The sequence below is a fragment of the Argentina anserina genome, chromosome 3 (assembly GCF_933775445.1).
Source record: "Argentina anserina chromosome 3, drPotAnse1.1, whole genome shotgun sequence".
Lineage (NCBI taxonomy): Eukaryota > Viridiplantae > Streptophyta > Magnoliopsida > Rosales > Rosaceae > Argentina > Argentina anserina.
Genome location: NC_065874.1, coordinates 8531500 through 8555692, shown reverse-complemented (window position 1 = coordinate 8555692; position 24193 = coordinate 8531500). Strand labels below are relative to the sequence as shown.

The 24193-nt window shown below is 36.7% G+C and overlaps 2 protein-coding genes across 2 annotated transcripts; both read right to left on the bottom strand.

Moving 5' to 3' along the window:
* Positions 1-502: 502 nt before the first annotated feature.
* Positions 503-8016, bottom strand: LOC126786059 (nucleolar complex-associated protein 3). Its single transcript, XM_050511761.1, has 13 exons — positions 7815-8016; positions 7137-7303; positions 6818-7026; positions 6311-6519; positions 5938-6040; positions 5247-5410; positions 4438-4576; positions 3740-3916; positions 3474-3610; positions 2268-2585; positions 1522-1661; positions 1333-1430; positions 503-1100 (listed from the first exon to the last, which is right to left on the bottom strand). Exons 1-13 carry the CDS (start codon positions 7967-7969, stop codon positions 591-593), a joined length of 2526 nt encoding a protein of 841 aa, XP_050367718.1. The 5' UTR covers positions 7970-8016; the 3' UTR covers positions 503-590.
* A 10291-nt stretch (positions 8017-18307) lies between these two features.
* LOC126788346 (uncharacterized) lies at positions 18308-19967 on the bottom strand. The gene is made up of 2 exons (XM_050514321.1): positions 19688-19967; positions 18308-18948 (listed from the first exon to the last, which is right to left on the bottom strand). Exons 1-2 carry the CDS (start codon positions 19913-19915, stop codon positions 18415-18417), a joined length of 762 nt encoding a protein of 253 aa, XP_050370278.1. The 5' UTR covers positions 19916-19967; the 3' UTR covers positions 18308-18414.
* Between the last annotated feature and the right edge of the window lie 4226 nt (positions 19968-24193).

The following is a 24193-nucleotide window of genomic DNA, read 5'->3' as shown; positions in this document are numbered from 1 at the left end:
ATGTATGTGTGAATGAGTGAAATCAATCTCATAAAAATGAGGTGATATGAATTTGTTCTATGAATTTTTGCATATACCATGTGATGTGCTGATGTGCTTTGATTGTATAAAGTCTCATAAATTATAAATGATTATAATGCCACAATTATGAATCATTTTGCAGTTTACATGTGGTCGAGTTTGTGAAAGCCTATGCGTCCAACATCCATACCAAGATTCAAATTCTGCTGATGAGAGTTGAATCTCAATATATTCTTTATGGCCAAAACTGAACAAATGTTCTGGTTTTTCTCGCGGATTAAATTACTTGCAAGGACAGGTCCATCACATTCCGCGACATTTGTACAGTATTTCGGGTCTAACTCGATCTTAACTTGTTCAGTGTGTTTATTCATCCTCACACTGATCGAGCAAACGAGTTTAGGGTTTCCATCGTCTACTCCAAACTTCCCCAAACACTGATGGAACTGCAGACGACCATTCTATTAATTTGACAGTATCATTGAACGAGAAAAGCATATGATATAAATAACAAGTCAAAGGCAGAAAAATCATATTACTGCATAAATATTCAGTCTTCATGGCAAATGTCACTTGGTCACAATTTTACTTCTCTTGGTTTGTGGCTTTTTAGGCTTTTTCTTCTGCTTCTTGTACTCTTCATATAGCTGTATGGAGGATGTAGTACTTTGCAGCTCGGCCCTCAATCTTTGATTCTCCTTGATGTCACGTAGAACCACAAAATGAGCAGAAAGTTTCTTTTTCACTTCATCTTCATCGATCGAAGCTGTATATTTGGATGGCTCCATATCGGTGGATATAGAAGAGTATGTTCCTCTTTTCCTCTTGTTATTTGACTTTCTAATGTCACCCTGGAACTTGAAGGAATTTGGATTCTCCAAAGAAAAGTCCATGAAGGCTTGCTGAGGAGTGATGGTAGAGAGATATACTTGGTTTGAATGAGCAGTGTTCATACTAGATATACTTGAAACCATACTTGACACACCTGGATGATAATGCTTGGAGAGAAGATTAAGTTCCCAGAGTACTGAAGCAAGAGCACCACTTAGATTGGGGTCTGAAGCTTCAGGATGATATTTCTGTGCATTAAGAGGAAAATAAAGAGAATTACAATCCCATTCTTAAAATCATGACATATGCACTAAACAGAAATGACATAAGCAATGGAGGACATGAATAACTTTATAGATATTCGGATACAGTAGACCGATGGGCTCAAATCCACTATATATCTATAATAGAAGACGGAGCATATTTATCTGTATTAACCCAACATATTATGTGTGAACAAGAGTAGCAAGAGAGCTTTACCGCAATTAAACCGGAAACCGAGCCACCTCCAGCGTCATTCTCTAAAAGGTTTCGGCACTTAACATTTTTCAGAAGAAGATGCTTCAAGGTAACCAACGCTGCAAAATGAATTGAAAGGGAAGAGGCATAAGAATCCTTAACAAGGTATTAGCTTATTGCCAAAAGTCCAAAACCATAATGCATACTTACCTGCCATGGACTCTGCAGACCCAAAACACAATGAGAATGATGCTAAACGCTTTACAAATGCAGCAGCCTTCTGCATGTCATGTTGTCTATCTTCACACAGCATTATTTTTAGAGCTTCAGCTAATACTTCACCCTGATCTCTGCTCCATAGCACATAAGAAATAACAGAATAAATAAACTGTAAGAACGATTTCCATCACTTATCACATAAACCAGAAACAGGACAATATCAAGCAACATATCATGCAAGAAACTATTGATATGTGTTTGAGAGTGAGAAACCGGGATTGTGTGGATATATATACGTCATATATAGAGGTATATATATGTGTTTTTTTTATGCTTATTTTGATGATCCTAGAATCCTAGATACAAAAGAAAGATTTCGGTAATTACTAAATATGAAACTGTAGGATTTGCATTAACTAATCACATGTATAATACTAGAATAGTGCAAAATATAAAAATTCATAAAAATACAGATTAGATTCTGTTCACTGAGTATACTTTAAACCCCATAGCTGATCAACATCTTCCTTACCAAAACAAGTAGTCTCCCTTTCAAAAAAAAAAACAAGTATAGAGTCCTTTTCAGAAGAAAAAAAATATAGTCTCCCTTTCAAAAAAGAAAAAAAAGTAGAGTTGAACCGGGCATTTTCAAAGGAATTGCTGAGCAATTTTTTCACAGATATTTAACAGATTATATTACCAAAGCAAACTGTGGGAGTATTAAGTTCACTACAAACCTTCCAGGCCTATATTCAAGTATAATATTGTAAAGCTGGACGAAGAAGTCTTGTAAATCAACATTCAAGGCATCAAGATTGCTCTTCATCACTTTAAATGCGACAATGCAGCACCGGAGACGCTCAGTTACAGTCAAACATTTTGAAATTCTCTCAGTATCACCACTACCAGAAGCAAGCTTCCTCAGAGAATTTATCAGATCACCCATAAAATCCAAGTCAATTAGGTGTGAAAACTTTCCTAATCCTTGCAGACAGGGGGCAAGTAAAGGGTAGGGCACAGATGCACCGGTCGATTCACTACTATCTGCTTCAGATCTGAGTGACAAAGTACAGGAGATTAGTCAATGTATTTGTGATCTGAAATATATAAGATTTACAGATGTAGACTACCGGAAATAACTAATATAAATGACTCCAGAGACTCCAATTTCAACACTTTCATATTAATCAAACTTCAAATGCATAATTGCTCCAAACAGCAGATATACATTTGAGGTATCCATAAAGAAGCCTCTTTATTGAGAAAGAAAAAAGTAAAAAGAAAAGAAAGATGTCTCTTTGAGCAAAGACAACCATTTGAATGTGGGCGTTTCAGAATATTAAATCGTCCCAAGAGACAAGATTTGATACATATGAAGATATATGAATCTTTAAATGGTCTGTGAAATATAAAAACATAAATTTTGACGATATGAAAGAATGCCCAATGACAAAGTAAATGGTGATTATATTTGAGCGGAATTGGATACCTAACTTCGTTATAACGCTGCCTAGGAATAGGCCATCAACTTATCCTCAAACCATGTCATCAATAGCCTATCAAGTATCAACGTTTATGTATGCCCGTCTTTGTACGCTAAGTTTTTTTTTTAAAACAGAATGCACAAAGTAAACCGGACAAAAAACACGAAAAAAGAAAAAAGCAAATCATTAAGTAGTGCAGACACAGATTTTTATAGCTTTTGAATTTACAAGGTAAATGAATGGCAAAAAATGGACCGCCAACTTCATGCAACCAAGAGACTAGAGTTGGTTCTCCCAACCCTTTAATCTGCCTAAAATAATTGAACCTATAAACCATTCTGAGACTTCAAGGCACCCCCCAAAATAATAATTCTCTCTTACTCTAATCAAAATTTCTTAAGCTAAATCAGATTCATAGCATAAGAGATCAAAAGTTCATGAACATGATGCACAACAAACCTGAGAGTGGATGACTGCATTGTGTGCTTCAATATGCGAAAATATGTTTCAAAAACAGCTGAAAGTGTCTCTGTCTGCATTCTTCTCCGCTCCAACACATCAGGGGTATACGCAACCGCTTTGTAATCAGCAGCAACCTGTGAGTAGAAAAATCATAAGACCAATGACTTCCAGAAACTTTAAACATATCCGGGAGAAAAGACTGAAACCAAAAGATGCAAAAAACTGAGTATTATTCTTCTTTTGTTCAGACAAAAAAAAAACACCTCATCCCTTGTCTTGGCCAGTTGTTCTTGCCTACTCCTTTTCCTTTCATTTTCTTTCATTTGGCGTGGATCCTCATGGTCCTTTCTTTTTTTACCTCTTTTGTTTTTTGCTTTGTTTTTATCATCTTCTTTTGTAGCCCTCCCAAGATCCTCATAGAATGATAGAGACAAGAAAACCTGCAGCAGACCTCAAAAGATAAGCATGGGATAGAAAACATTAAACAAAACTTCCATGGATACTTTTATTAAGTATTTTTGTGTGGATTACTGGGGAGAAAAAAGTAAAATGTCTACTCAATCCTTCATTTGTGGATCAATGTTTATAAGGGAATTCTTCAGATGATTGTGCTGCAATCTCATGACAGTAAGGCTCACTAGGGTTCTCAGTGTGTTTCTTAGGGAATAGAACTGACAATCATAATGTGTGTTACATATTTGTTATGCAGCACAATTTTCTGATAAACACAACATAGTTTCTATTATAGTAAAAGTAAAACCATTACGTTCTTTCTAATTTAACAGAAGAAATCCACAAACTTTTTAGCAGATCACAGAATCCTAAGGGTAATAACAGCCGAGGGTCGAGAAAACACATCTATACCGGAAACCAAATAATCCTAACGGGTTGTTTAATCACATAAAGACCACAAGGAAATAATTGGATAGAGCAGAAACATTGAGCAAAATTAATCTCATGCCTCAATGGAATCAGGATGTAGTTGACAATTCCGAGCTTTGACATAATTTGCGATTAATCGAACAGCCTCCACAGTAGCTTCACCACCATGTTTTCCCTCGTTTGTGAAAAGTGACTTTACAGTAGAACAACATAGTTTCCTGTTGAAAAGTGATTCATACTTTAGTTGCATAAATGAAATAAGACAGAATTTAAATCTGACTATGATTGAGGATAAGCCATGTGAGTAAACTGACAGAAGTGAGATCATCAACACGGGGATGAGTGGCAGATAGAGAAGACCGTGAATTACATATGTATATCTTTATATCTGTAATGCTGCCTAAATTTGAACATAATATATCCACAAATACTCATCGCAAATGCTGAAGGCCTAGATAATCCTTTTACAAAGCAAACAAAGACACATTAGTATCCAATGTGTGCAATAGAGATGGCAATAAGTGTAGTGTTTTCAGGTTCTGACAACATAAATGTTAATAACCATAGAAATGTCTCATGAATAATGGGTATTGGACCAGTGTTATAAATTTATGTACTTAAGATTATATCTAACACTATAATAAGCCACAAGAACACATAAACTGCAGCTAGAAATAGTATGCCCCAGTGTGTACATGACTCCTATTCTAACATAAGAGCTTCAATCGAGAATATTAAATGCTTCCTCTGGAATTCTGCTATTGATCCTACATAGGCTGGAAATTTCTCAATTAAGGACTTCAATTGTTTGATTGCGGATACCAACATGAAAATATACTTATTCTCCAGAAGAAGATAATCAAAAGATAAGTACAGATATAGCACTACCTTACAACATCGTCTGAGGAACTTATGTTTTTTATTACAATCCCTAACAAGCTCTCCCGGAAGTTGAAATAGGGTACTGCATCGAGTAAAGTACAGATACAGCGAAATGCCACATGCTGGAATGAGTGCTGTTTTTCTAAGGCTGCCAACCTCTGCAAGTATGCCTGAGAATGTATTTTAAGGTGTATCAGAATCAGCATAAGAATAAATGTATCATATTACAGTAATTCTTACTATCTTGATGACAAAAAAAAACAGAAAGATCCATGACCACATGCAAAATTGTTGATCCAACCATTTTCTTATAACAAGTAATATTATATGGGTAGGGATCTATTGATGACTTTCAAATCAATGGTTGGATGAATGTGTTGACTAAATTATATAAAACTAATCACACATCCAACCATTGATTTGAAATTCATCACGGAGTCCTCGCAAGCGATTCCCAATTTATCTACCCAACAAAATCCAAATTTAAAATTTTAAAGCTAAGAAATTATCTAACCGAAATAACCAAATTAGAAAAATAAGAGAATCTCGTCCACACTAAAATGAAAAGAGCCAGATTTGAGCTAGAAAAAGTTACCTGATTCACTAAAGTTTTGAACCAGTACATGCAATATTTAGGTTTTTTGAGTGTAGCAAACACCATCTTATTCAATAACTAGGAGCAAAAGAGAATGCCAACCTTGTATGTGTTGAGAAGTGTTGACTCATAGAGCCGCATTTTCTTAACCTCCTTTGAAACTTTCATCTCCAGCTCCTTCTCTGTGGGGAGCCTAATGCGGTATCTGAGATATACATCCAAAAGAAGTAAATACAAACATGAAATGCAAACAGAAAATAACTCTGTTCATGCGATGCTCCAAAAAAACCATAATTATGCATTCATACTCAATATAATGAGAATGATTTTTTGATTTTTCCTTCTATGGATGCAAACAAGTGTCACACATGGGTGAGTGAAAATTTCAGTGCCCTAAGGTATCCATAACAGAGAATATCACAGGAAAGAGTACAATCACAGAATCAGGGAACTAGAAATGGGAAAGTGGTTGTACCCAGGAATAAGGTCCTTAAAGACAGCCAACAAAGATAGGAGTCCAAGTTTGACGATTGCATGATCCTTATCTTTACAGATTTGTAACATGTCCTTCAGGGTTTTAATATTGGCCTCTGGATCAGCAAGTAGAGCAATTCCCAGCTCTGCAAGTTTGTGCTTCTTACTTTCAAATCCTTCTTCAGCAGTAAGGTCTTTTTTAACCTCAGCCTATGTAAAAATACAAGAAGAATTTATAGGATATACACAAGATAAGTTGCAGAAAAAGTAATAACCTGATCTAGTTCTATTTAAAAATAAAAATAGATAATAGTACTAAAGACAAGTCAAATAAGGGTAAGACCTTATCTACTAGGTTCCTACCAATTAGGAGAGGGGGGGGGGGGGGACTATATGAATGGTTTCGAGGATGTATACAGCTTGCATTGAAACATTGTAGAATACATAATCTATATCATTACATCAAATAATAAGAGCAAGAAGACTAGCTAGTTCAATCAGACAATACCAGAACTGCTGCTTGTGGAGTTGGTTCAACTTCAACTTCGGGAGTAGCAAAATCTTTTCCTTGTTTTTTTGCCTCTTTCTTGAGTTTCTTAAGCTTTTCCCTCCTTTCAGCCTTCGTCAACTTAACTATGCCTTTATCTGCAGCATCACCCTCATCATCCTGACCAGCTTCCTCCAGGTCATTTTCAGATGCTTCTGATTTCTTTGGTACTGTACAATGGAAAGAATTGAAAGCACACTCAGTGTAACATTGAAACACATTTTAAAGACAACTTTCCTCACTGCTATCATTGAAATGAAAAAAAAAAAACATAGCGCACCTTTTAAATAGTGAAGATTTCCAGATAAGTCTTTTATGGGAAGAGCATCAACAGGATCAACTTCAATCCCACTACTCTCCTTTTCTTTCAGCGAGGACTTCTTTCTTCGCTGCTCATACAAAGCTTCCAATGTATCCTCCTTTACATCAGCAACACGAGTAACATGCCTAATCATAAACATGAACGCAGATAAGGTACAATACAACAAAAGCAAACTAAATTAACATTAGAAAAAGAAACATCACCGCACAATGACCGCAAAACACCTGCTTATACACGCAAAAAAAAAAAGGCTCATGACAATTAGACCGTTCTACTCCCAAAATTATGAACCTTTATCGAAATGTGCTAAAAATTACAAGACCCCATTTCAGATAAGAGTTCAATGGACCCAAGTAACTTGCCCAGGACTTTCCTCATCCAAAAATCTTAAAAGAGTTCAAAGCTAATGATTCCACAATGACCCAACAAGCAAATTAACTAAAGCATTCAACTTTGTTGCTCCAAACAACTATTCCATTTCATAAAGTTCAGACCCAGTTTCACAAAAAAAAAATAACAATGCAAATAACAGTTCATGTAACTATCCCCAATCCCAAACACCAAACCAATCAGTACCCAAATATCCCAACAGCAAATTAAAGCTTCTGAGCATTAAAGAGAGTGAAAGGAACAAACTTGGTGATGGAGGTGGTGTCCAAAGTGGAGAGGAAGCCGGCGTAGTCCTTGTTCTCATTGACGAAGGCCTTGTCCTCGTCGGAGACTTCGATTTCGTCTTCGGAGATGTCCGGCGGGAGCTGGGGAGGTAGTATTATCTTCTTCCTTCCCCTCATTTTTGCTGTGTGCCTAAAACCCTTTGCTGCTTCTCGTTAGGGTTTTGTGTTTTAGCAAGAAGGGTTTAAACTTTTTAACGCACTGAGCTGGTTTGAGTACAAGAACTTTCTTGGCCCACTTTCTTAGCCCATTTTGAGTTCTGTGTTTCTTCAGCCAAGATTTTATATTTTACTCTTCCAAATTGGAAAAATAACAGAAAAAAAATCAAATAAAGGGACTAAGGATGGGAACCTGCTTGATGAAGTCAGGTAGGCTGTAAGTATTCTCACACAATGAGACGGGACTCGTTGTTCTACTATTTAATGGTTTTAAGCGTATATTGAACTAGATGAGTCCGCACGCACATCTTATGTGCATATGGTGATTTTAACGCGCCGCGATGTCTTTGGAAAACGATTATGCGTGATGAAATATTTCTTTGATCATATTAAATGAAATTTGGGAACTGCTACCATATGGTGTAGTCACTGCCGTGGCCAAGCATCCTTACTTTGCAGTTGGTCGGTTGTAGTCTTGTACATAGAGTTTTCACCCATCAGCTTTTTCAACAATGTGTGCTATTCATCGTGTTTAATGTGAACGTTTATGGCCGCCGTCTCGCCGATGGTGTTATTCCCAAGTGTTGTTGGCTACTAATTAGGATTCTTTCTTTTTTGTTTGAATCTCTTCTCCAAAAAAAGTCAAGGAAGATATATTGATAATTCGTAATAATTAAGAATGTTATCAATTAAGTTTTGTTTTTGTTGTTTCCGGGTCGCTAGGTATGGGTGGACAAATTGACCCGAAAACCGAAAAAAACCAGACCCGAACCCAAACTGAATCCGAACAAACCGAAACTCGAATCAAACCGAACCGAAAATAAAAAAACCGAACCGAACCGATTCTATTTGGGTTGGGTTTTGGGTTCAGTCCCTTAGAAACCGAACCGACCCGAACAACCCGAAGTCAATGGTCAACGTTACAAAACGACATTATTTTGTCATATTTATAATTTTACATTATTATTATTTTTTAAATAAAAAAATAGTGTGGTCGGCCTCACAACCGCACATAATTTCTAACCTAATTGACCTAATGTATAAGAGGCGCATTATTTAGCCGTCTTGCTTTCTTCATAATGCGATAAGTTTATTTTAAACCTAATATAAATGTTATGATACATTAGTTGACACTTAGGAAATCGACAACTCTAATTCGAAATATGATCGATCGATACCAGCAGATATGATTGGTATATATATTTAGGGACCCCGTAAAAATTTCGTCTGTTTTGGACATGGTTTGACCGTTCGTACCTACGGTTAACTAAAAAAGAGGCGTTTTCACATATTGAAACCCTATTGACCGGGGCTTTGCCAAATATATTTCTTTAGTGCGACCGCGTATGATAGGTAACAAAAATTAGGTGATTTCAGATATGCAAACGACTTTCGGCGTTTGCATATTTGTAATAGGTCCTCCCTTATGGCATAATAGTGGTGTTTTCGATTTACCATAAATTCTGACGGTTAAATGAGGTCCGAATTGGATGAAATTTTTATAGGGTCACTAAATATATATACCGATCACATCGGCTGGTGTCGATCGATCCCTAGAAGTTTCCTTCATATAGTCGCTTCATAATGCGATAGTTTTATTTTAAACCTAATATAAAGGTTATGATACACTAGTTGACACTTAGGTGATCGTCAACTCTAATTCGAAATATGGTCGATCGACACCAGCAGATGTGATTGGTATATATATTTAGGGACCCCGTAAAAATTTTGTCCATTTTGGACATGGTTTGACCGTTCGTACCTACGGTTAACTAAAAAAGAGGCGTTTTCACATATTGAAACCCCATTGACCGGGGCTTTGCCAAATATATTTCTTTAGTGCGACCGCGCATGATAACTAACAAAAATTAGGTGATTTCAGATATGCAAACGGCTTTCGGCGTTCGCATATTTGTAATAGGTCCTCCCTTGTGGCATAATAGTGATGTTTTCGATTTACTAAAATTTTCGACGGTTAAATGAGGTCCGAATTGGATGAAATTTTTATAGGGTCACTAAAAATATATAACGATCACATCGGCTGGTGTCGATCGATCCCTAAAAGTTTCCTTCATATAGTCGCTTCATAATGCGATAGTTTTTTTTAAACCTAATATAAAGGTTATGATACATTAGTTGACACTTAGGTGATCGTCAAGTCTAATTCGAAATATGGTCGATCGACACCAGCAGATGTGATTGGTATATATATTTAGGGACCCCGTAAAAATTTCGTCCATTTTGGACATGGTTTGACCGTTCGTACATACGGTCAACAAAAAAAGAGGCGTTTTCACATAATAAAACCCCATTGACCGGGGCTTTGCCAAATATATTTCTTCAGTGCGACCGCGCATGATAAGTAACAAAAATTAGGTGATTTCAGATATTCAAACGGCTTTCGGCGTTCACATATTTGTAATAGGTCCTCCCTTATGGCATAATAGTTATGTTTTCGATTTACCAAAAATTCCGACGGTTAAATGAGGTCCGAATTGGATGAAATTTTTATAGGGTCACTAAATATATATAACGATCACATTGGCTGGTGTCGATCAATCCCTAGAAGTTTCCTTCATATAGTCGCTTCATAATGCGATAGTTTTATTTTAAACCTAATATAAAGGTTATGATACATTAGTTGACACTTAGGTGATCGTCAACTCTAATTCGAAATATGGTTGATCGACACCAGCAGATGTGATTGGTATATATATTTAGGGACCCCGTAAAAATTTCGTCCATTTTGGACATGGTTTGACCGTTCGTACCTACGGTCAACCAAAAAAGAGGCGTTTTCACATAATAAAACCTCATTGACCGGGGCTTTGTCAAATAGATTTCTTCAGTGCGACCGCGCAAGATAGGTAACAAAAATTAGGTGACTTCAGATATGCAAACGGCTTTCGGCGTTCGCATCTTTGTAATGGATTCTCCTTTAGGACAAATTAGTGGTGTTTTCAGTTTACCGGAAATTCTGACGATCAAACTAGGTCCGAATAGGATGAAATTTTTTCATGGTCACTAAATATATATACTGATCACATCGGATGGTGTCGATCGATCGCTAAAAGTTTCATTCATATAGTCGCTTCATAATGCGATAGTTTTATTATAAATCTAATATAAAGGTATGATACATTAGTGGACACTTCAGCAATCGATAACTCCAGTTCGAAATATGGTCGATCGACACCAGCAGATGTGATCAGTATATATATTTAGGGAACCCGTAAAAATTTCGTCCGATTTGGATATTGATTGATCGTCCATACTTATGGTAAAAAAAAGACGTTTTGACATATTAAAATCCTCATTGACCGGGGCTTTGCCAAATGGATTTTTTTGGTGCGACCGCACACAATCGGTGACAAAAATTAGGTGATTTCATATATGCAAACGACTTTTAGTGTTCGCATATTGGTAATGGGTATTCCCTTATGACATATTAGTGTTGTTTTCGGGTAAAAACCCATCGGGCTTGCGGGCCTCGACGAGCTTTTCAGATCCACGGGCTAAATGATGAGGCATAATTCAATTAGGTATGAAATAATCATTAGACTATTAGTTTTTCATCTTTATGTTAAATTTTGTACTTTTAAAATTAATATATAATATTACGTATTTTACATACGGGTAAAACCGAAAAAAAAACCGAACCGAACCGAACCGTACGGGTTGGGTTGGGTTGTGGGTCACAGTCTCTAAAATAGAAAAACCGAACCGAACCGAACCGAATTTAAAATTTGGGTTGGGTTATGGGTTTTGTCCAAAACCGAACCGAATGGACCCGTGTCCACCCCTATCGCTAGGACCCCATGTAATCAACATGCAACTCGATCAGCCTGGACCCATCCTCACCGCCCTACGTACACCTCCGGCCGGTGGTCCACTTTGTTTAGTTGTCCATAATCAATGGATCACCGCCGACATATGAGAATAATTAGCAGTACGATAGCAGCAAATACATGGCTGTATGAGATAGAAACATATATAGAAGCTAGCAGCGTCACAAGAATATTGCTCTTCAGTCTTCACCACTAGAATCACTCAATCACGTACGTATGTTAATACGTTGGAGGCGAGTGATCGACATGCACTGGTGCACTGCCATAGTGCCATATATAGAAACATCTCATACTGACGCTGTAATAGCTTCCTTGTCGATTCAGGCCTTCAGATAGAGGACCCCTAATCAATCTCTTACCGATGGATTGCAGCTAGACTTGGGTATGGCTCTCATATATAGTATTCTTTTGATGAATACATATCTCTGCACGAATAATTTATCTAATAATATTGATCGATCTGGTCGTCGGTAGTATTTCTATAGCTGTACGAATCATACTATCGTTTGAAATCTCCGCCTCTGAACACGATCGACAAAGACAAAGAACCTATATATGACTTTCTGATCGACTGATGATCCACACCCGCACACACGAACGTAATCACCACAAAATATACATGAGATCGACTAGTACGTTTGTAGTAACCTAGTCGGGTGGTCCATTTTCATTTACTTATTGCTGCTATTGACCTTTTCAACTTCTGCTTGGCATTAATTTTGAGATTAGGACCAGGAAATTCCAAGTGTGTCATTAATGGGGGGAGGTTTATGTTCAAGTTCAGATGAAGGTTTTGGAAATTAAATGCGGGAGACTTTTATTCGTATAAATGTTATGATCGTGACATCCAAACCAAGCTTTGAAAATAAGCTCCGATCCCCCAATGCCCTAGCCTTTTTAAGGTGAATTATTTAACATCATTGATGAAATGAGTTGAGCCTAGACCTTAATTTTTTGTGATAAGGCTAAAATCTCATGTCTATAAGATTGTTCAAGCTAGATCAAAGAGACTTTAGGGATCACACAACAATAAACTAACAAGCCTACATGTAACTGATAGACACTTGAAGTAAATCATCTTTTATGTATCGGTCCTATCGGAAGATGGTTTCCGAATGTTTTTCGAGATCACACGGTTATTTTTCAAAGATTTATGGTTTAGTGTAGTCAATATATATGTGTCGGAAAATCTTGTCGTAATACATACTTACTCGGTTACTCCCCTCGTCACCAAGAAATCCCAACCTATTAACTTCAATCAAACATGGGGATTGGGGAGAATGCCAAGCCAATAGGGTTCATAAGCTTTTACCAACTAGTAAAATTCACGTCCTTCTGACTTGAAAAGCGCCTTGTTCAGACATCATAAACTAAATAATCCCCAAGTACAACATGGAGCAGAAGAAAATATCGAGAAGTGATGACCGTAGTGCAGTCATGCCACTTGGATATACATGGTTTCGTTGCCTTGAGGAAAACGCCTGAGTCACCTGACCTTACTATCGTATGCCGATATATAACGGAACACCCCGCTAACTCCCCCAAAGCCACATATATATAGAGACGACGTCCATTTCATTCACGTAACACGGCGGCTCTGGTCGAGACCACGACGGCTCTAGATATAATCCTTCTATCTGCTTCTTGCTGAATAAAAAACAAAGTCGCCGCGCCACTCCTTCTCACGCACACGTAAGTTAGCTCGATCTTCTTTCAAATATAATAAATGCATATATGTCATTGTATTTATTTATTATGTTCACCAAGCCAAACCCTAATCTATAAATCCCTGTCCAATATAATGCATGCATGGAAATAATATGACATGGTGTGAGAAATATATATATATATATATATATATATATATATATATATATATATATATATATATAGTAGCTGGTAAGCTGGGTTACGTAAGAGGCTGGTGGCCCTGAACCATTTATTGTCATCCGAGCTGATTACTTGGATCCTCTCACAACTTCTTCATTAACGCGTTCATTTCATTACTGTTTATATGGTTATTTAATTGAAGTGCTTTTAATGATCGATGTGAGAATGATGTTCTAGCTACGCTATAGTCTTCCAATTCCAAGTACATGTATACATCAATTATTTGTTATGAACTAATTACATTCTTTTCTCTGATATATATATATATATATGTAAAATGTATGTTGTAATTTGGCAATAATCATAAGCAAATAGATATATCATTTATACGTCAATAACGGTTTGATTGTAAGGATCAGCTAGCTGCCTCAACCCTCAAGCAATAAGCAAGTGTTACGTATATCAGTATATGGTTCCAATCGATTATTAAAAGTTAGAACTTGGAACAAGTACGTACAACACGAGAGGGAGAGTTTTAAATTAATCGCGTTAGATGGTTTCTGATTGTTCAATTCGATTATAGATTTGAACATGCACCCTGAAGACAATTTAAAGCCATATTAGAAGTGGGTGTAATACTAATTAACATTTGGGAAAGGAAAAAAAGGCCTGGAATGAATTGGTCATTTTTTGCTGTCTGGTTCATATAATATGATTCCAATTGAATACGCACCTAATTCTTTTTTTGTTATAAATGTATGTAATATACTTCATATATCAATATTTATATGGGCAAAATGTTAGATCAAGGACATGCATGTTCTAAACATAGAAGATATTTTTTGTCAACTTTTAAAGCTGGACGGAGAATTGTCTGGCATGGGGATCCCACTGTACGTCTAGCACTCTAGTCCTCCTTAATTTGGTGTATCGATCGTAATATCACCACGTTTACAACAAAAAATTAATTTGGAATGTATTATAAATACGCGTGAAAGGATAAATCGTAAATCTCTAATCAATTTATGACGTGAGGAGAACAGAAATCTGTCAAATCCTCCTCAGTACATAATCTAATATCCAACAGTACACGGATGCAATCGATCAAAACATAAATCACGATCGTACTTCTTAAACTATGGGCAGCTTGAGCAAATGGTGTATATAAGATCCAAGACAAGCAGGGTTTCTCATTGTATCATTGATCAAACTGCAGGATCGATCTTCAGGTTCCTATGGTAAGGCTTGCCTTAATTATTTGACAACCACATATGTGTCCACCAGCTGGTGTTGAAGAAGATAGATTACACATCTGAATATACAATTTTATAAGTAGATAAATAATACTCAATTGTACCGAGATTTTTTTAGATTAAAATTAAAGACTTTAAAAGTTATTAAGTTAAGACAATATCGGTACATTAGTGATTTACGAGCCACGTTTGTCCATGTGCAACAACTAGTACCGTTGTAATTCTTAGTAACTTAATTACTGGTATTCACTTTTAAGTGACATGTATACAAATCCTTAGTTAAAATTTCACTTATTTAGTATGATTCACTATGGTCTTTATGCTTGGGTTAAGGGAGATATGTGGGTTTTGTGGCGGTGGTGGTCGTTTTGGTCAGGCCATGCGGCTACTTGATTTCGGCGACCATTGGAGAGAGGGCAGAGGCTCAAATCAAAGTGACAACGGTCTATGGGTGCCTACCTTGGGTACCCATATTAGATTTGGGTTCTCTTTTGAGGCCTAGGACAGCAGTGGACTTTGGCCGGATGTGTGGACCCCTGACGGATCTGGGAGGTGGGTTGTGGGGCTTGGCTTTGAGGTCTACTCACTACTTGACTCGGATATGGGATCTTGGAGGCCTTACCACTCGATGTTCTCTTTTGGTTTCTTAGTTACGTGAGGTGTGTCATTCCAGGGTTTGCAACATTGAAAGTTTTTCTTCGATACTTTTGCATGGTTTATCAGTGGCCCACAAGGGCATTCCATGCTTATGATGCAGTCCTACATATTGCACACTCCTCGGTGACCGGCTCCTCCGGTTTTTTGATGTCGATTTATGAGCCTCTTCTCAGAGATTTAGCATAGAGTTTTTTATGTTCTAGTTTGTCTAAAGTCCTAATTAGTTCGCACATGTCAAATTTTATCGTAGTTCGCGAGGACGGCATGTGTTCAGGTTGTTTCGTACATTCTCACTATTAATATATGACATTGCGTCGATTTAAAAAAAAAACATAGATGCTTACAAGTTAAAAGTAATTAGATTGTACTCTTCTATGTAATGTATAGATACATAAAAGTACGTATTTGGATCAAACTTTTGTTTACAATATAATGATATGTGCATGCATATATGGACCGGGAAATATTACATCGTCAAATCGAAGTGCGCCTCTTTACAATGGCCTGACAAAAGTTAAAAACTCCAGAATACGCATTAAAAAGCTAATATCATACCTAATGTTTGATTTTTTTTTAAATTAAGAAAGAACCAAATTACAAAGTAAACCCCCAATAAAAACAGAGATAGACTCTCTCCAAACATAATAATTTTAAACCGAGTGATCAACAAAGACCTTCACGTCATACACTCATACATTCTTAAAACATACCGCGGTAAAATGCCGAGTCTCGACTGTCAGTCACAAGATCCTTGATTCTCCAAGAGCAGTCAATTTTCTTGCTTACCACATCAATGAGGATTTTGTAGTCTCCCTCCCTCCCTAAATACATTGACAAATACCTTGTGTGTCAAGATTATCCAAGGTCAAGGTCCATCTACAAACAATTGAGGCTGCTTAACCCTACAAATTAAAACACTGGTCAGCTAGATATGAAGTACATATCTCAATGACTCAAATGCACATATAAATCCAAGCCTGTTTGTGTTTGCATCTTAGATATAATGCCAATATAGTGTAATGGAATTGGGTTTCAACAATAATTGTCAGCTTTTTGGAATTGTTGAGGAAATAATGATGTAAGATGATATCATATTATATAGAAGGAACTGAACAAAATTAAGAAAAATATGAAGCAGGTAGGTGGGCCAAAACTTTAAAGAGTATGATGATATTAAATTCAACATTGAATGTATGTTAGGTATATTAATGAATTGGTCTACTAAATGCCCATAATTAGCTTCATGCAGGAACCATTAAACTCATCAGTTTGACAAATTTAGTTGAATGCTATTTTCAAACATTTATAGGGTACAACAACCACATTTTTTTTCAAATCATGAAAAAACAATTCTTTTCTTTTCTTTTATATCATATATTTTCTTTTTTTAATATCACAATCATCCTCATTATAATCACAACCCATCCAAGTCTTATTCATGTGAGTTAATGAATAGGCTGGCTACTATATTGAAAAAATGAAACCTCATGTAAAGTTCAAGATGCATGGATACAAGTCATTATCTGTGATTAATTGGATTTCCTTAATTGCGCAGAAGTCTTTATTAGAAAGTAAATCATATCCAAATTTTCTTTTCAAAATTGTACACAACATAAAAAAAATCAGAATATATATTTATAACGTAGCCGGGAAGAGGATGCATATTAAATATGGCATCAATGCCTACCATGAGCATTTATAGCCCTAACCTGAATTTTGTACCTCTCCTAGCTACCCCTTAATCAATTTTGGAACAGAGTTTGATCCGGTGTGTGTTATTTTTTCTGGATTATGTTGCTCAGTACTACCTTACTGAGGGACGCAATAGTAGGTGAGGAGCTAATGTGCACTTAATTTGATTTGGAAAGGGACTCAAAATTACGAGAAAATGTATTTCTATCAAGATGCCAATAGGCGGAGGAGGAAGCGCCTTGACAAGATCCCCAATCGCGGATTAGAGTGTGCCTCTAGAATGCCTTTGAGGAGGATACCGTTGTTCGTCGTATCAATATATATGAACGAAAATGAAGATGTTTAAACTACTCGATGAGTGTTACTCCATGCGATTCATAGCTGTCGCTGTTGTAGAACACGTACAGAACAATTTTCTTCATACTTATCCGGAGAAGAGGATGTCGATTTCTTGAACCAGAAGAAACAAACTCAACGAAGAATATATAAATAAGTATGAGAGAATGGGAAAATTGGAAAGCTGGGGTAAGTGAAAGTGCATTGCGCAAAGTGACAACTGCAACCTGGGTTGTTCATTAAAAGAGATATAAGTTCCTCAGGAATTGAAGCGCATTTACTTCACTTCAGTATATGACATTATGTGCCATTATAGCCTATACCTTCCTACAGCTTCGAGATGGAGTTCTGCAGAGAAACTTCAATAGGAATTCATCTCTCACATGAGTAATGGCACTTGAAAGCAACGCATTCAAGACAGCTGATTTTGATTCAAAACCCTAACACATAATGCCAAGTTCCGTGATCAATATTCCAGTAACTTATGCTGCCAATGACTTGTCACCTAAGACACAATAGATTTCTACCACAATTCATGTAGCTTGCAAAGCTTGAGAAATTTGGATTGAGAAATACTAGTGACTGGCACATGCATTTAGAAACATAGGAATAAGCTACTAGCAGTTCCATAAATCTTACTAGAGATACCAATCAACACTTTCTGAATGTACACACTCTTGATCTAGAGCAAACTACCAGCTGATCTATTTATCAAGGAAATCACTAATATACTGTAGATATCATATACAAAAATGATCAATGTCAGGCCTGAACAATCGCCATCATCTTCTCAGTTTGTTCTGTTAAGATCAAGTCGAGCTTTCTTTGTCATTGGCAATGGAATCATCGAACTGCAACGAGGACATTTCAGGTTATTTCTCATTATCAGCACATATGACAAGCAGCCAGGACACCCTGCTGCAAAAGGAGATGAAAATTCACTGTCCTCCTCTTGAGTTTCCTTGATGGAAGACGACGACGATGAGTAAGACGGTGAGGATGACAGTGACGACTTCCACAAGGAAGTGGCGCGCTTCTTAATCGGTTCCCTCTCAGCCCTTTCGAGTGCAGACTTTACTTTGTCCAAGGTGCAGAGACTCTGGAAATTGCAAGAGGATGGCTGCGGAGGTGGTGGCGATGAGGACGATGATACTAGCTTCAATTCAAGGCAAGCGCTCGTATCATCAAAGAGATTTAAAGGGGTTTTTGAGGATGGTGATGGCATAAAGTTTAAGTCTTGCACGTTTGGAACTGTTGGATTGCTGTGGCTTTGATGATCTGAGACTGAAACAGCACTGGACCTATGGAGATACACTTTCCCTGACTGCAGCGATTTAGTAATGCAATAAAATTATATACAGAAATAATATATCAGAGCAGAAATGAATTCATTTCATTGATGATACGAAATGGAGCTTTCAAAGAATGTGCATGGGATTAGAACTAGCAGGGCATTGAAGAACTTCACTCTGAATGCTTTGATTTTTATATGCAGATATATCCTCCAACTATTAACTACACCCTTTAAACTATTGAGCCTCAAAACCAATCTCCAATAAATTATTAGAAACAGATTGCTCATTTCCAGGAGACTAATAAACATCAAAAGACCTTCTCTGACTGTAACAGAAAGAATGTGAATTACCAAAAAAAAAATAACACTGTTCTATTGAATTTCAAAAGCTATAGAGCCCAGGAAAAGAGATGATTGATTAAGAATGAACATGTTTTTGTTAAATTACCCAAATTAATGAGAATTAAAGCAATGGAACAGAGAAAAGTTCCAAACTTTCATGTACTCTATTACAATCTCTTTCAGCAACACAGAACAGAAAATTCCAAAACAAGCAATTAAGTAATTGAAAACAGAAACCAAACACAGCCAAAAAGCAATAAAGCCATCAAGAAGTGAAATTGGATACATCATCAAAAACAGAACTGAAACAAACCCAATTCAAAGCTAGAAGTCTAGAACAGAACATCACAACAAAAATGGAAAATGTTTTTCTGGGTTTGATGAATTCCCATAAAACAATGAAACCCAGATGAGAAAGTGAACCAACCTTCAAGTCTAGTCGTTTTTCCCAGCCATTAGGGACCTGTAAATCGAGGTCGAGTTCCTGAGACTCGTCTGAAAGCTTGGAAGGTGAAGAAGACCCACCACCAAGCAAGTCTCTTGTAATCAGAGACGTTGATTTGTCTCCAGTGGATTCACTACCCATGCTCAGATGTTGTTTATCATCGTTGTACCCGCTGAGGACCCGAAACAGAGAGCTAACCTCAGCAGCCATTACTGGGTGTCCACAAAGCTCACGTTTGCACGTTTGAGAGAGAGAGAGAGAGAGAGAGAGAGAGAGAGAGAGAGAGAGAGAGAGAGGGAGGGAGGCAGGAGGAGTCGTTTTGAGGTTTATATAGAGGTGAGAGTGTGAGACATATAATAGGGGGATAGGGCCCGTTATGTGAATATTAATCAGAGAGGGATTTCTGGATTTGTAATTACTATCTATAATTATTAAAATTAGTTTGAAATTTGAATTAGGTCTATAATAAAATCATATTAAATTATGATGAATGGCTTCATTGAATGTCTTGGCTTACTAATTGATGGAGTTGTGCGTGAGGGGTTGGAAGGAGAATTCAAGGGAAGGAGGCACCTTGGTAGCATTAAATGCTTCAGGAAAATAATTAGGATCCTCATTAGGCATTCTAATTAATGGCTTCTCTTGAATCATATCATACTATTTGATTATTTTTTTTGAAAAATTTGGAGAAAAAAAAAGATGGGAAAATGAAACACATAAGAAAAAATGAAACAAAAATATGGACGGAGATTGTGGAGCTCTGAATTTCGCGTAGCACATTGAGTGAGAGAGACAACTAGGTTTTGACATAAGCTTCGTGGTGATAGTTTCGATCAAACTCACTAACAGAATAAGCGTCGATCTTAACATCACATAGTTTACAATTTAAACTACAAAGGATACGTTACTTAAGATATCAAAATGAGAAACATATATAAAATGTGTTTTGTGGATTGTTAGCATATGGATCGAGTGTGCATTCTAGTTCGATATCATTGGAGACATAAAGTATTGTACAAGCGTTTGAAATACATACAAGATTCTGATTATACTATTGATACTTGAATATACATTCTTTTTTAGTCTGAGAACGTTATGCTTATCAATGCGTAGCATTGCCAAATGGTCTTAGTATGATTACCATTCACTTCGGGAAAAGAAGTCGCACAAGTATTAAAGATGATTAGCTGAAACATGCAATTTACGATGCCAACATTTAATATGAGGAAGCTCCTTGCCTTAAGATGACCAAACCATGTCCATGAGATCAAGAATATGAGATGCCTATAGAGGGAGATGATAAATACGACGTACATGCTTCCATCGCCATACGGCCATACCGAAAGAGAAAACGGAAAACTGGGGGATGGTATGTAGAAATCAAATTTATAGTCAAACTATTTTGGTTGGATATACATCCCAACTTAATGCATTGTAATTGCTATGTGCGATTCTTTGATAGTCAAATACTGAAACTTCTTGCATTTTGAAAACGCAAAAATGTTGTTCACCAAATCTTTTTTTCTGTTGTACGGTGGTGATCATTCCCAACACCTCCTTTCAAATCAAGATAGAAAACTATTATACAGTACGTTGAACTATGGACATGAATATGTAGAAGCAAGGTTCGAAAAAAGCGCTATATGGTATGCATGCATACATACACTTCCTACCGCTGGTATGCATGCATACATACACCTCCTACCGCCTAGCTGGTTAAACAGTATCGGTTTTGATTTATTAAATATTTATTTTATTTTTATACATGTAGTTAAACTATTTTTATGATTAAAAATATTAAATTTGAAAATAGTTTAAATTCACAATAACTTAATTGCAATATCCAAACAAAATATTAGAACAAAAGATAAATTATAAAACAAATGTAATATTAAATCTCAAGTTCTTTTAGGTCTTTTTTAGTCAACTGATTTTTGACCGTCTATGACCGCTTAAGACCGCCTAATTCACAAAACGCCGAAGATGACCATTGAGGCAAAAATCGCGGCAATGACCGAACTCCTAGCTCCTACACGGTCGCTTTTTAGAACAGTAGTAGAAGTATACCAAACCCAATAAATTATAATTACAAATGATGGACAAAAGTTGAAAATCAATATAGAGAAGAAACAAACGTAAGAAAAAAAAAAAACAGAAATCATTGAAGTATTTAATCGAAAAATAGGTCTAATTAACAATTAATTATAATTTATTCAACTAGTCCTTAACAAGATAATACTCATTTAAAAAACTTCTTTAGCTGATCGGTATGCAAGCGGATCAGAGTCAGAACACATGTACTGGAACAGTTAGATATATGTTGGACATGTTTAACTTATGAACGCCGTAACTAATTAAGCTTTTCTTTACATTTTAGATTGAGTAGCCTATGTCCATAATCGGTCATATTTGTGAAAATATGAATCTCGTAATCAAATTGCCCATTAAATTAATAGTGAAGCATTCAATCTTCACTAGTTGATTTCGTTGACACGTTAATATATTACGAAGTTTCTGAGTTATGAGTTGATACAACCAACCCCTTTCGAGCTTCACGGTGCTCATGATATCTACTTACATATTATTGCTAATCTCAATGAGTCAATGCTTATTAGTTTAGGTTTGATTACGATACTTCGTTAATTATCTTTGGCTTAATTAACTACATCGCTTGCTTCAATTAATATTTGGAGCTATTAAATGAGTTAGGGGAGGAATTCAAAGAATGAGAAGGCATGCAAGTAATGATACCATTAAATGCAATCAAATGCTGGTAGATATATTACGCACACTTTAAGTGCCCATAGCTCTTATTGCTTGAGAAGTTGTGAGAACATGTATAATGTTAGATAAGGTGGAGCCGTGAAGCGTACCCTAGTTTGGGTGGGTCTTCACCGTGTTGATGAGGGCAGCGGTCTATTGGTAGACGGCGGGGCGGCGCAACGACGGTCAGCCTCTCAGATTTGCATCTTGGGTTGGGTCATGAGGTTGTCTTTATTGTTCATCAGTTCGGGTCATAGGTGGGCCTGGACTCTTTGGGCCTTGGATGGGTCAACTAATAGTGTGTCTATGTGGGTTTGGGTCTTTCCCAAGTCTGTTTTTTTAGGTTTTTTCGTTCATCCTTCTTGAGCGAAAGTTAGGGTGTCGATGGTCGTGTCGTTAAATGTGCCATCTTTATGGTGTATGTTATCTTTAAAGAATATTTATCGGTTCATTCTAGGTGTCAATGTAATAGGGAGATTTGTCTCTGCAAATATGCCGAAAATTTTAGTATGAGATGCTATTGGAGTGGTTTTCTTCTATAGATTGACGGCGAGTATGTCAAGAAATAGTGTAACATGCGGCAATGCTCTATGTATCTCGCTTTTTTCACTATTTTTTTTTCACTTTAACCAGTTCTAAAAACTCTAATTTGCTTACAATCAAACACTTAACTAATATACTACTATTAAGAAATAGTGTAACATGCGGCACCGTGCGAGCATCGTAACCTAGTTTGGTTTTAAACACGGATGCAATCATAATGAGATATGAAATTATCAGATGATCGAATCGAACGTGAAGTTATTTCATCATCTAGCTGCTTTTCAAGATATGAATAAATTTATTATCTCCGATTGTGATTGGCGTGTTTGCGAGACTCTGAGATACAAATCTCTTATTAAAAGAAAAAACAATTAGAAATGAGACATGCATAGTTGGTGCGCGAAGATAAATATAGTGATACATTATTGACCTGAATCAATGACGTGTCTAAAACGATCGATGCTAATGCCATAATTTCAGACCAATAGGTTTATCACATAAAGTCTATCGTACAATATGCATCATCTAATTTCAAGTTCTCGATAAGGCTAATCTATGATCATATAAATGAACACACAAATGTGTTTCGAGCCTAAAACGTCAAAACGGTAGGATAGTATTTCGAGGCCGCCGCGGATTTATTTGATCTTTTCCTCGTAGAGCTTGGTATGTACTGTTTGCAACTTTGCATGCCTCCGCCTCATCATTTAGACCACGGATCCGAAAAGTCTGCGGAGGCCCATAAGTCCGATGGGCTTTTACCCGGCCCCGCCCGTGATAAAGCCCGCTTCCGTGGGTAGAGGGCCGGGCATAAATTAGGTGTGAAACCCGGCCCGGCCCGCCAAAAGCCCGCAAGGTCCGGCCTGTAAAAACCCGCTAAATAATAAAATATTATACATACATATTTTATTAGGTTTAGAATAAAACTATCGCATTATGAAGCAACTATATGAATGAAACTACTCGGGATCGATCGACACTAGCCAATATGATCGGTATATATATTTAGTGACAATGTAAAAATTTCATCCAATTCAGACCTCGTTTGACAGTCGGAATTTCCGATAAACCGAAAACAACACTAATATGCCATAAAGGAAGACCCATTACCAAAATACGAATACCGAATGCGGTTTACATATCTGAAATCACCTAATTTTTGTCACCGATTATGTGCGGTCG

What these genes read in the sequence shown, in the direction of transcription:
- LOC126786059 (XM_050511761.1), bottom strand. Translation starts at nt 7,969, where the DNA reads ATGAGGGGAAGGAAGAAGATAATACTACCTCCCCAGCTCCCGCCGGAC. An exon ending in AAATCTTCACTATTTAAAAG is followed by an intron (nt 7,027 to 7,136) that starts GTGCGCTATGTT and finishes TCCATTGTACAG; the next exon opens with TACCAAAGAAATCAGAAGCA. An exon ending in TCCTCAGACGATGTTGTAAG is followed by an intron (nt 4,577 to 5,246) that starts GTAGTGCTATAT and finishes ACTTTTCAACAG; the next exon opens with GAAACTATGTTGTTCTACTG.
- LOC126788346 (XM_050514321.1), bottom strand. Translation starts at nt 19,915, where the DNA reads ATGGCTGCTGAGGTTAGCTCTCTGTTTCGGGTCCTCAGCGGGTACAAC. An exon ending in AAAAACGACTAGACTTGAAG is followed by an intron (nt 18,949 to 19,687) that starts GTTGGTTCACTT and finishes AAATCGCTGCAG; the next exon opens with TCAGGGAAAGTGTATCTCCA.